The 12,052-nt window shown below is 36.7% G+C and overlaps 1 protein-coding gene across 3 annotated transcripts in view; it reads right to left on the bottom strand.

Moving 5' to 3' along the window:
• CNTN1 (contactin 1) overlaps window positions 1-12,052 on the bottom strand; it is a 289,880-nt gene that overhangs the window by 146,836 nt on the left and 130,992 nt on the right. For all 3 annotated transcript variants that reach the window (XM_012734143.1, XM_012734144.1, XM_012734142.1), the window contains exons 13-14: window positions 9,597-9,724; window positions 9,154-9,329 (exon numbers count right to left, since the gene is read on the bottom strand). In XM_012734143.1, the coding sequence (XP_012589597.1) occupies window positions 9,154-9,329; window positions 9,597-9,724 (304 nt within the window). The remainder of the gene's footprint in view (window positions 1-9,153; window positions 9,330-9,596; window positions 9,725-12,052) is intronic.

The raw sequence follows: 12,052 nt of genomic DNA, 5'->3' as shown, positions 1-12,052 counted from the left end.
ACACACACACACACACACATATTTAAAAAAAAAAAAAGACTCAGTGTTATCACCATGAAGATAAGAGTTCCATCCTCAGTAGGGTGCTGACCCACATGGCACAGCAGACCTCTCCTGTCTCACCTGCTGCTCCCTTTAGCAGTGGATTTCAGTAAATCTATCTGTTCTGCTCACCACTCTGTCTCTGGTGAATCCTTTCTCCCCATCTCCTCACACACACACCTCTGGCCTATTCACCAGTTCTTCAAACATAAAAACACAGTTAAAAATTAATGAAAAAAAATAGATCTTTAAAATATGATAAATCTATTTATATAAAGTGAAATTGATACCTTTAACATTCTTATTTGCTCTATATTTCATGGAGGTATGGTACTTAAGCTCCTCACAAGGAAAGCAGAGAGAAAATATACTATATCATTTCCAATAAAGTTATGTGTGCATAAAATATTTCCTGAAGTTTTTATAAATGCTACTAGCACTTTCCATACCTCAGAAGAAATCGAGACTCTCCGCGGTCAACAGAACGCTTACAAAGCAAGTCAAGACTACGCAGCTCAGCACATTCTAGCCGCAAATTAGATACGAATGCTCTCTACATTTTCACTAAAACCACAGCTTTGCTGAATTAAAAAATGCTTCCTTTAATATGAGGAGAGCTGAATCACATACTGGAAATTGTGATAGCAGAGCTCAGGGATGTTTTGAAGTATATACGTGGTTTACCACTTAGAAATTTCCCAAGTTTTATAAATGCTTGTTCCTTCCTCCCCATTACCACAAGTAAACCCTGTAAGCTCATGCCTGTAGTATAAATGAGTCTGAATTACTAAGTGGTGTTAAGAAACTAAATTAATCATAATCAACAGCAAAATATGCTGTAGAGTTCAAACAAGTCTAGGTAAAATATAGAGGTCATGATGACATACATTAACACAAACACTTGTCTTATCAATCCTAATGAAGGAATAATATGAGGGCTGAGTGGAAGCATATCATTTAAAGAGAATATTCTAAAACTGATATGCAAACAATTATTAAATATGTATGATAAATTATAGATCTATCTATCTATCTATTTAATTCTTATAGTTGGCTTGTTAGGTTATGTAGGAATAACTCATCAAATAGTAGGAATAACTCATCAAATATACTATGTGCGACTGCAAATTTTAACACTATCTCCAGCACAACTAACAGCAAACATTTATTAATATTTTTAAGAGGTTCATAGATTCCAGGGTCTTTTACAAACACTGTACAGACACTTACTCTTAACAAACTTGGACCTGCCAATACCACTAGAGAGATAGATATTCTCAGCTGTATTTTAGAAATGAGGAAAGAATCCTCCTATAACTGCAACCACGCTACTGCTACTTCTGTTGTGAGTATGAAACACGAGGACTGCTACTGCTAACACAACTATTACAACTGCCACTACTGCTGCTGTTGCTACGGCCATTGCAAAACCACTACTCAACTCTACTAACATATGATCTATTTTATTAAAAAGCTTTTGAAATTTTGGCCAAGTATTACTTTAGGTATGTTTTATTTCATTTTTATAATACCCAAATAGATGCTATTCATATTCCATTTTTGAGATAAATAATTTAAGATTCCAAGTTAAACTACTAGTGGAAAACTCAAGACTTAATATGTAGCTCTGGTTCCACCAGGCCAAGCTGTTTCCAACCTAGTACTTTATCAATCGACAACTGAATTTAAGTTCATAATTCGGTAGTTAAAAGTGGGTAATTTCTCATAACAGAAAAAATCAGTTTGTTACCTTTTCATTATTTTTTGACAATTTAAAATTTTCAGACATAATAAGTGGAAAGAATAGTACAATGTTCATCAATACCAAGCAAACAGATTCTCAATTTAAATATTATCTCCTCTATTTGTTTTATGCACTCATGTAACTTGCTTGCTTTATCTTTCCTTTTACTATTTGATACCTAATTTAAGCCTTAAAAATGCTGATATCATCATACTTCACTCATGACATCAGCTTTTAAACCTCAGATAAGTAAGGTCATTCTTTTAATAATCACAAAACCATTTTCATACTTAGCATACTTAATACTATCATAATGTCTAATATTGAAGTTAGTGTAATTTTAAATAAGACTTCAACACAAAAACAGATGAGAATCAAGAGGATATGGTATGTGTATATATTTATATGTGGGTGGTGGAATATTATTCGGCAATCAAAAAGACAAACTCATGCTATTCACAGCAACATGGATGCAGCTGCAAGGGATTATGTTTAATGAAATAAATCAGAAAGAAAAAGAAAACTACAGATGATATCACTTACAGGAGGGTAACAAAACATAGGGTCAGAAAAAAAGACAAAACTTGTATACAGTTATAAATTTGTGACTTAAAGCAGGGGAGAGGGAGGAACAGGGATCAAAATAGGGATGAGAAGAGCAGTAAGTATGGTAATGGCTCAAGGTGATGAGATGGTGGAATATTTATGGGGATTAAACCTAAGGGAAGTAATTAAATACTGTAAAATGTGAACACTAATGTAAAAAATTAAAAGAAAAATAAACAAGGCATCAACTTTGACATTGCCTGAATATAAATTTTTACCAAAAAAAAGTAAAGTTAATTTTTGAAAATGAAACAATGGTTTAGAAATATAAAAACTTAAATTAGAGAAGTTGTCTAGAATAAATAATTAAGAGGTCATCCACTATTTAGAATCCATGAAAATGTTGAATATTCTTAAATGTGTCTATTTTAATGGTTGAAGAGAACAATTATTAATCAGTTAGTTCATCTGAAATCAAAGTTCAAAAAGAAGGAATTTTTTTTTTTGAGGTTTCCACTAAACATTTTGGATCAGGGACAAAAATATCAATGCTTTGAATTTAGAACCTATGTTTTAGAGTTGAAAGGAAACTTGGACATCATTTCATTTATATGGTTTTCAAATTGGTTCCCTGTAGATAATGGGCTCTAAAGATCTTCCCAGACCATGTGGTAGAAGGAAAGGATCAGAGTAGGGAGTTTTTGAGGATCAGAAGTAAGAACCTGTGGTAGGGACTTTTGATTTTTAGTCCCTGTCCCTGTCTCTCTCTCTTAGACACACACACACACGCACACATTTCTTAATTTATGCAGTCTGATTTAAATTTTCCTTGCAAAATCAATTCTATTGCTAAAGACTTTTTGTTCTTTCTCAAAGTTTCTGATATTGCTCAACTTCGTCATAGGGCAGATAGACAGCCTGAGCTCAGAGATTACGCAAAGGATCAAGGCAAAACCAGAACAAAAATACAACATTTTAGATAATCTGCTTTTAAAGCAAACTGAAAAATGGGGGTTCCCTGGTGGTAAAGTGAATAGGTCTAAGTGCTATCACACTACCTCAGCGATGGCCTGAGTTTGATCCCTGGCTAGGGAGGTGACCTACATGGCGCGGCAGACCTCACCTGTCTCACCTGCTGCTCCTCTCAGCAGTGTAATTCAATAGACCCATCTGTTGTACACCCCACCCTGTCTCTTGGGAATCCTCTCTCCCTGCACCTCTGGCCTATACCCCAGTTCTGGTATGCATAAATAAATAAAATATAACCCTGAAATGGAAATATATGGAAATATATATATACACATATATATATTTGAGCATGATAGTTAAGGACAAAATATTTTTAGTGTGATATCAGAAATAAAACATCAGAGTCCATGAAGTAAAATCAGATTTCCTAAGACATCAAAATTTTACAAGTTTATTGCCTCCTCCTTTTGCTGGGATTACTTGCTCTGAAGAACAAAATCTTTACACTCAACATGCTTAATAACATTTAGTTAGCACTGCCACCAACAAACACTTACTAGGCCTCCTTCGTGGCCTATGGGTTGTTTCAGGCTACCACCACAAAGGCTTAGGTTCTATGGCCGGCCAGGGAGCTGACCCACATAAGGTACAGCACGCCTCTCCTATATGCCCCACTGCTCCCCTCAGCAGTGGGCTTCAGTAGATCTGCCTGTTCTGCTCCCCACTCTGTCTCTTACTGACTTACCCCATACTCTGGCCTACAGCCCATTTTTTTGTGCCAAAACAAAATAAATACTTACTGAGGCCTGGACTAGGAGAATAACTTTGACTGATATGGTGTCTAAACTAAAAGTGTGATCTTAAAAGAAGCAGCCAAGTATAGACCTATTTAGTGAAAAATAGCAAATCAAAGACAACAGTTAGGTTAAATCTAAATTTATGATGTAATGAAAGGGAGGTCAGGAAAATTATACATTTAAAGTGAAGCACGACAAAATTCTCTTTTCCAATAATTACTGATAAAAAGAGCAGAGGAAATCTTTGAATGTGGTGGCTTTTTGTGTGTCACAGAAATATATCAGAGAACTAAGTAACTTTCACATATTTTTCTCCTTTTAAGGTCGATCAAAATGTGTCTTAAATTCACAAAACCTATGAAGTATATCCTCTACTTCTGATAATAATTTGGAAAATATTTTATCTAGTCTCCTGGAATTTTCTTTCTCCCCAGCATCTCATTTACTCAAAATAATATAACTTCCTTTTAGTTCCACATTATTGCTAATTCTCTTTTCTTTAGCCTCATTTGAGAACAGCATTTCTCAGTCTTGGCATTATTGATAATTTGGACCAGAAAAATTCTCTTTTGAGGGCCTGTCCAGGGAACTGTAGATGTTTAGCACCATCTGTGCAGAAGCAGAGGTCCCTAACACGCCGGGCTCCATGGCCCTCACTGCATGCTGTGACCACCAAGTGTCTCCCATCAAGCTGATGTCCTCTGGGGAGAAAAACTTTTTCAGCTTCAGCCCTGCTCTTTAGGGCTTACACCACATGATTGTGCCTGTCTAGTCTTCTGCTCTGGCTGCATCATGTCTGATTTGATCCTTGCCTTCATCAGGTTTATTGTCCCACTGTCCTTTTCTTCCTTTCAGCATCTGGATAATCTTCACCCTTTGCTCAGCATGAGCAGAAAGCCCAGGTAGGAGAAAGAAACAAAGGGACTTCTCTTTTATTCTCCCTTTGCTCTCTTGCTCTCTCACTCATGCTAGCCCTTATGTGTAAGAATGAGACTTCCATTACATCCCCAGCATTCTCCAGTATGAAAATGTATTAAATTGAAATACATTTTTGTAACTTCTTCAGTATGATCATTATCTTCTTTAAAAAAAGAAAAATAGGGCCCTCCCTGGTGGTGCAGCGGGTTAAAGCACAGCACTGAGAATCTAGAGCCGCTTCTGCATGAGTTTGATTCCTGCCCACCCCGGAGGTGACCACATGGTGTGGCAGACCTCTCCTGACCCGCCCGCTGCTCCCCTCAGAAGTGTACTTCGTCAATCTGCCTGTTCTGCTCCCCGCTCTGTCTCTGGTGAAGCCTCTCGCCGCCCCTGAGCCTCTGGCCTGTACCCCAGTTCTGTATGCACAAATAAATAAATATTAAAAAAAAAAAGAAAAAGAAAAATAGGGCCCTCCCTGGTGGCGCAGCGGATTAAAGCACAGCACTAAGAAGCTTAAGCCACTACCGCATGAGTTTGATTCCTGCCTGCTCTGGAGGAGATCCACATGGCGAGGCAGAACTCTCCTGACCTGCCCGCTGCTCACCTCAGCAGTGTACTTCGTTGATCTGCCTACTCTGCTCCCCATTCTCTTTGGTGAATCCTCTCACCCTCCGCATCTCTGGCCTGTACCCCAGTTCTATAAATAAATCTTAAAAAAAAAAAAAGAAAAAAGAAAAATAACCCTAGGGTAAGAAATCTTTTTTTTTTCCCCCCTCCCTGTATGGTATTATCTATACAATTAGAGTAAATGCATGCCCATGTACCTGCAAATACACACATAACCTACCTGGCATTAAGACTCACAGACTCTTTATAGTTAGACAATCTGGAATGCTTTAGACTTGATTTACAATGTGTTACAAAAATTACAGATGGTGCAGGGAGAATAATGTGATTTGCTGAACTTGAGTGAACATAAGAGATCATTTTAAACAAGACTCTAGAATAAATTGTGAATAGAAATGTATTTCCTCTTAGTATTTCAAACATTGGGAAGATGCTTATTTAAACAGATGTAAATATAAATATTAACTAATTAATTAAAAACTGGTAGTCAAGAGTAGTTAGATAATCTTCTTTCAAACCCTCTGTTTGCAATTAGCAAATTCCACGATTACTTTGAGCAAATAACTTAGTTGCCCAAATTCAGCATTCAACTTTCTAACCCCAAGTTTCCTCAGCTTGAAAGCTGAGAAAACTACAATAACATCAGCTCATAAAATAACTCTATGGAGGAGGAGGAGTGAGAAAAACTTGGAAAACATCTAATCCAGGGCAGGCCAATCAGTAAGCACTAATTCATGCTGGGTATTATAACCTCTCTATTGCCTTCAACCAGCATATCTAGAAATTTTTGTCTTTGGGGAAAAAAAACTGGTCTTTACAGCAAGCAGTGTGCAAATTAAATTATGAAAAATGAGATCTTTAACCAGGAAAAAATTATCTGGCAAAGCTTCTGGAATTTTCAATGAAGAATGATTGCTCTATTATCAAGAATATTAATAACAACCACATAAAATATGCCAGGGCTTGTGCCAAATGTTCTCTCACTGAATCCTTAGAAAAGTACAATGAAGTAACCAGTTTTGCAAACCCAATGAAGTAACCTGAATGAAGTAAGTGAATTATTAACAACATTATGCGGAGGGGGGAAGCAGAAGCCTAGAGAGTTTCAATTACTGGCTCAGTCACAGAATCAGGAGTGAGAAAATGGAGCCTGCTGTGGCAGAGCTGGGAACAAGTTTTATAAAGTGAGTTTTTCATTAGCAGGATCATTAAATGTAATGGCAGTGTCATGGGGGGGAGGGGTGCTTACTCTAAAGTGTTAAAATAAATATGCATCTTCAAAAATAGTTACTTCCCAGATAATTTTTTCCTGGTAATAAAGTTTTTATGCTATAAATATGATTTTTTTTAAAGTATAAAGAAGAAACTTTAAAATCACTTTTCATTGCATATCTTATACACAGTGTGGGAAAATGTTTCATTCCAGTTCTTGTGAGGCTAGGCTGTGAAACTTCAAACCTTATGCAAGGTTGCCACTTGGTGGTCAAAATCAGGAATAGCAACCTGAAAAAAAATTTTTGAAATTGAATTGAAAAAACTTAAGTTTCTTGGAGCCTCCCTGGTGGCACAAGGTGTTAAAGCACAGCACTATGGGCCTGTTCACAGCCACTGTGGCTACCCGCCACAGAGCTGATCCACTCGGGCACAGCAGACCTCTCCTGGTTCACCTGCTGCTCCCCTACCAGTGGATTTCACAGTCCATCTCCCTGTCCCTGCTCCCCATTTTGTCCCTGGTAAATCCTTTTCCCCACACCTCTGGCCTGTACCCCAATCCTTATATGCATAAATAGATAATTTTTTTTAATAAAGAGAACATTTAAGTTTTTAAATACACAGTTTACAATTTTATTAGTTTATGATACTAATTTTAGCTAATTAAATTATTAAACATAATAATAGTGACATCAGGGATTTTTTAAATGATATTAGTTTTAAACTTACAGGGTATCTCTTATCTGGTTGATTTTGGACCAGTGCCTGTGCTTGTCCTGTTCAGTGTTCTGTTTTCCATAGTGTTTATCACTGTTCCTGCTTGTGGTTTGCATTCAAACAATATTTTAAAATGAACCAGATACACAACTGAAGTGTTGCCAGAATTAAGTAAAATATCAGTTTGCATTTTCTCTGCCCAATCCCTGTTAATCCCCTTATGTTTGCCCTCTCTCTCAGGGCCTGTCCTTCTGAGAGTATTCTATTAATGGTCCCAGAATCAATTACGATACATTAGGGCCATCTTCTAAAGGTGGATCAAACACATGTGGTGTTTTCACTCAAGTGTTGTTTGGTACATTTAGCGGTAAAGCCTGACTTTGAAGCCTGCCTTAAAAGAAAGGAAAATGCAAGGGAACACTTTGTAGGCTTTTTTTAGGTTCAAAGATGGAATTAAGTTTAATAATTTATTTTAAAATAAATACTTCTGTCTGAATTTTCAAAAATTGTTTAATGTATTGAAGCCTCCTGTCAAAAGTGTCTAAAGTGTGCACTTGATAATTTCATCTACTTAAGCTGCATATATAGTCCACCACTGACAGATAATTGTTTATTTAGTGGAATAAGCTAAAAGCTGGGCTGTATAACCAGTCTACAATTAGGATTCAGTTAAGGAGCAGCAGAGAGGCAGATGTGAGCCTGTGATGATCCTTTGCAAAACAGGAGAGGTGGAGTAAGTGATGACCAACATCTTCTGTCTTTTTATTGTCCAATTTATTAATTTGTCTTAATTAGTGTTCTAGTTACTTAAATTTTATTTTAAGGCACATGACTTATCTCTTTATCTCATTCTTCCTTTTTCTCTTTCTATACCCCTTTCTTTCCTTCATTTTCTAAAAATATTTAAACCAACAAATGGTAAATATAATTTTAAAAGTCACAAAGAGACTCTGCATATGAAGTTTCAATTTAATTAAGTACAACTTATACAACAAATATACAAATACATAGATTTGCTACAGCTACATGCAAAAGCTATGACTGTCATAATTTTTAAATCATTCAACTTATAATACCAAATCCAAAAAACCTATTTTTTAATCTAAGGTTTCTGTTTAGCTCACTTTTTTTCTTAAAAAGAGTAAAAACTTGTGCAGTTACTATTCTTGCATCGAAGAATTAGGGTACAGTCCAGAGATGTGAGGGTGAGAGGATTCTCTAGACACAGAGTGTAGAACAGAGCAGGCAGATCCACTGAAATCCACTTCTAAGGGGAAAGCCAGCAAGACAGGAATGGTCTGTGCCATGTGGGTCAGCTCCCTGGCTGGGGAGCAAACTCAGGCTATAGCAGAAGCTGTTGTGGTGACAGCACTGAGACTTAAGCACTAGGCCACAAAGGACAACCTTCACTAAAAGTTTCAGAGCTAGTAGCCATTTCTTGGAACTTCGGCAGCACTACACGCAATATTCTAAAAGCAAAGACATGCTTTTTTGCCTGTGTTTGAGTCTCCTGAACCTGATCATAGACACAGTTCATTGTGTTCATTGTGGTGGTAGAAAGATGAAATTTAAAACACATACCATAAAATTCCGCTGATAGTGAATATTCTCTTTGTTAAAATCAATCACGTAGCCATTGAAGGACCAGACAAACGTGAGATCCAGGGCAGGGTCAAAGGCAGCAGCACATTGCATGGTGGCATTCTCTCCCACAGTGATATCAGCATTAATTGGAGCCAAGATAATGCGCGTAGGATCTGTACATTTTTTAAAGAAATGAGTAAAACAACATTTTAAGAAAATCGGTGAACTTTATCATCTGGAATAGTGAAAGCATAACAATCGATATATTTTAGTTTCCCTGTGTAGAGGCATAAGGTGTTTCAAATTCAGATATAATTTCATCAAATAATGTATGAAAATGTGTCGAAACTATGGATTATTTAATCAGCATAGGACTGAATCATACATATATTAGAAATTAGCACCAGCAAACTTAAATTATTAATAAAATGGCTTCTTACCTGTGATAACAAGAGTCCCAGTGCTATTAGCCTTCCCTCTATTATTTTCTGCAAAGCATGTATAGATACCACCATCATTCCTTGTAATGTTACTAATTTCCAAGCTGCCATCTTCCCAAATGAGTATTCTATTAAACAAACATACATGTCCAATGAATTTAATAAAACACTTTTACTGCATCTCTTAAATATTAACAAGACCTTTAGAGCATTTCATTTTGCATAATTACTAGAGAATAAGGATGTTTTTTCAGGTGAAACATTCTATCCTTTGTCTATCATACTTTCTCAGCATTAATACATTGTTTTAGGAAACCGCCTTCATCTTCTTTTTGGATTACAGCCATCTCTAGCTTAACTCCTGCCTCCACCTTACTCTCTCAGTAGTTTCTTCACATGTCAGACTTCAGTGTCAGAAGTCACATCAAATTTCTCTTTTGCATAGAGTGCTATGTCACTCTATAGCACAAAGTCTCAGTGACTTTCCATTGCACGAAGAGTAAGAGTTGTGGTACTTTGCCCATTTAGACAATCTCCCCATTTATTAATCACACGTTACATACTTTCAAGTTCAGGAACAATTTCATCAAGAAATTGGTACCTTTGATAAAGCTTTGCTTTCTCATTCTAGTTAGAATTAGATACAAGTGTTTGGGAGCTTGGATTGTTCTGATTAATTATACTTTGTTTTGATTATACTGTGCCTCTCAGTGTTCATAAACAGGAAAGTTTGAGAAAAGTTGTCTTTCAGGGCAAAAGTCCTGCAGAAAACAGCATGTACACTAACAGCAATAGATGCTATGGTTAGAGCAGCAAGAACACTAGGGCTTCCCTTAACTCTCCCTGATTTCCCAGCCTTGGCTAGGGCCAGCTGGTCACACGTCCCAGATACTTGTTCATTTCAAGTTTGCCTGCTTGCTCCTTTGATATTTTTTTTTCTTTCTGATTCCAAATAAATATAAAGCTGCCGTTGCATCTGGGCTACACCTTCATGGTGTAGTTCTCTAGGCTTCTCACTGTTCTGCACATGGGCTCTGAGTGATCATCTCTGATCCCACCGCCACGCGTCATAACGAGGAATGAGTGAAAGCAGAGACACACAAGCGCAGCAACCCTACTCTCCTGTCCTCTTCTCCAGATACTTTTTCCTAACACACATTTCACCTGACACATTTCAGTTTTACTTATTAACTTTTCCTCCCATTAATGCTAACACCTTGATGTACATTCTTTGCTTGTGCCCATCTATCCCACAAGTCACACACCTAGTAACTCACCTGTTCATTAGAAAATGAATGTATGTATCAGGAATACCTTAAGTAATGAGACACTAATCACTGAGTAGGCATTCAACCATTATTCTTTTGAATGAATGAACTAATTAGACTTTCAGGAAACCAAGTGGCTTCATACTCGCCAGAATAAACTGACATAGAAGCCACTGTAGGTTATTTTCAACCCGTCAGCAGCCTGAAAGAAATGAGCCCAGGTCTTCCAGAAATGTGATATCAGGACTTCAATTCAGAATTAGAAGTTAGATCATATGATTATTTCCACAGCTACAGAGATATACAAACGTATTTTATTTTGGAGAACTCAAAGAAAGATATTAAAACCACTCTTAGTAACAGTTTCTGTAATATTAATGTTTTGGAAATTCTTCTTTGGCTAGAATCTAAATGTACCCCCTTGTCTGTGTCTTCCCTAGAAGTTAGAGACAAAAACTCCTTACCTATAGGTCAATTACATACGGCATATGGAGGACAAATATTTATTATATAACTATGTTGTATGATTTCTCACACTTGGCTTCAATATTGATTCACCTCTTATTGTATTTTTTAATGCTTAATTTCTAAAATCTTAAATTATCTGTAAAGCTTTCTATAACACATGCAAACAATTCTCCATAGATTCAATTTTAAGGGGAGATCTTGAAAAAGAAAAGTATTTATTTTATCTACTTTAGTAATGAACATCTATATATAAGAACATACCCCAAATTCTACCAATAATCTATTTTGAGATTCCCTCTCCCTTTTTTAACCACTATTCCATTTCATGCTCATTTATGAATACCTCTTTGAAGAAGAAATGCTATATCAAAATAATGTAACCATACAAGTAATTATTTGATACTGGGGGTGCTCTGACAATGTGCTTTTAAGTTTTTCAATTGTGAGTAATACAATTGATCCAGCACCCTAAGTTGCTGCACTCAAAAATACCTCACTGTGCTTGAGTCAAGCCCATATTCTCCACAGTTTTCTCTCTAGCCATCACTGACTAAGTCCAGAAAGAGTTTTATAACAACTGTTTCTGGAAGACAACAGACTCCTCTAGCGGCATTTTTGGCTTAAGGACCAACTCTCCTGCAGCCCTACCTGGTCTTCCTGCCTTTCCTCTCTCCCTCACCTGGAAGGTCTTCCTGCCTTTCCTCTCTCCCTCACCTGGAA

This window comes from Condylura cristata, unplaced genomic scaffold (genome assembly GCF_000260355.1).
Source record: "Condylura cristata isolate star-nosed mole 26May11 unplaced genomic scaffold, ConCri1.0 scaffold00047, whole genome shotgun sequence".
NCBI lineage: Eukaryota > Metazoa > Chordata > Mammalia > Eulipotyphla > Talpidae > Condylura > Condylura cristata.
This window is presented reverse-complemented; position numbering and strand designations above follow the sequence as displayed.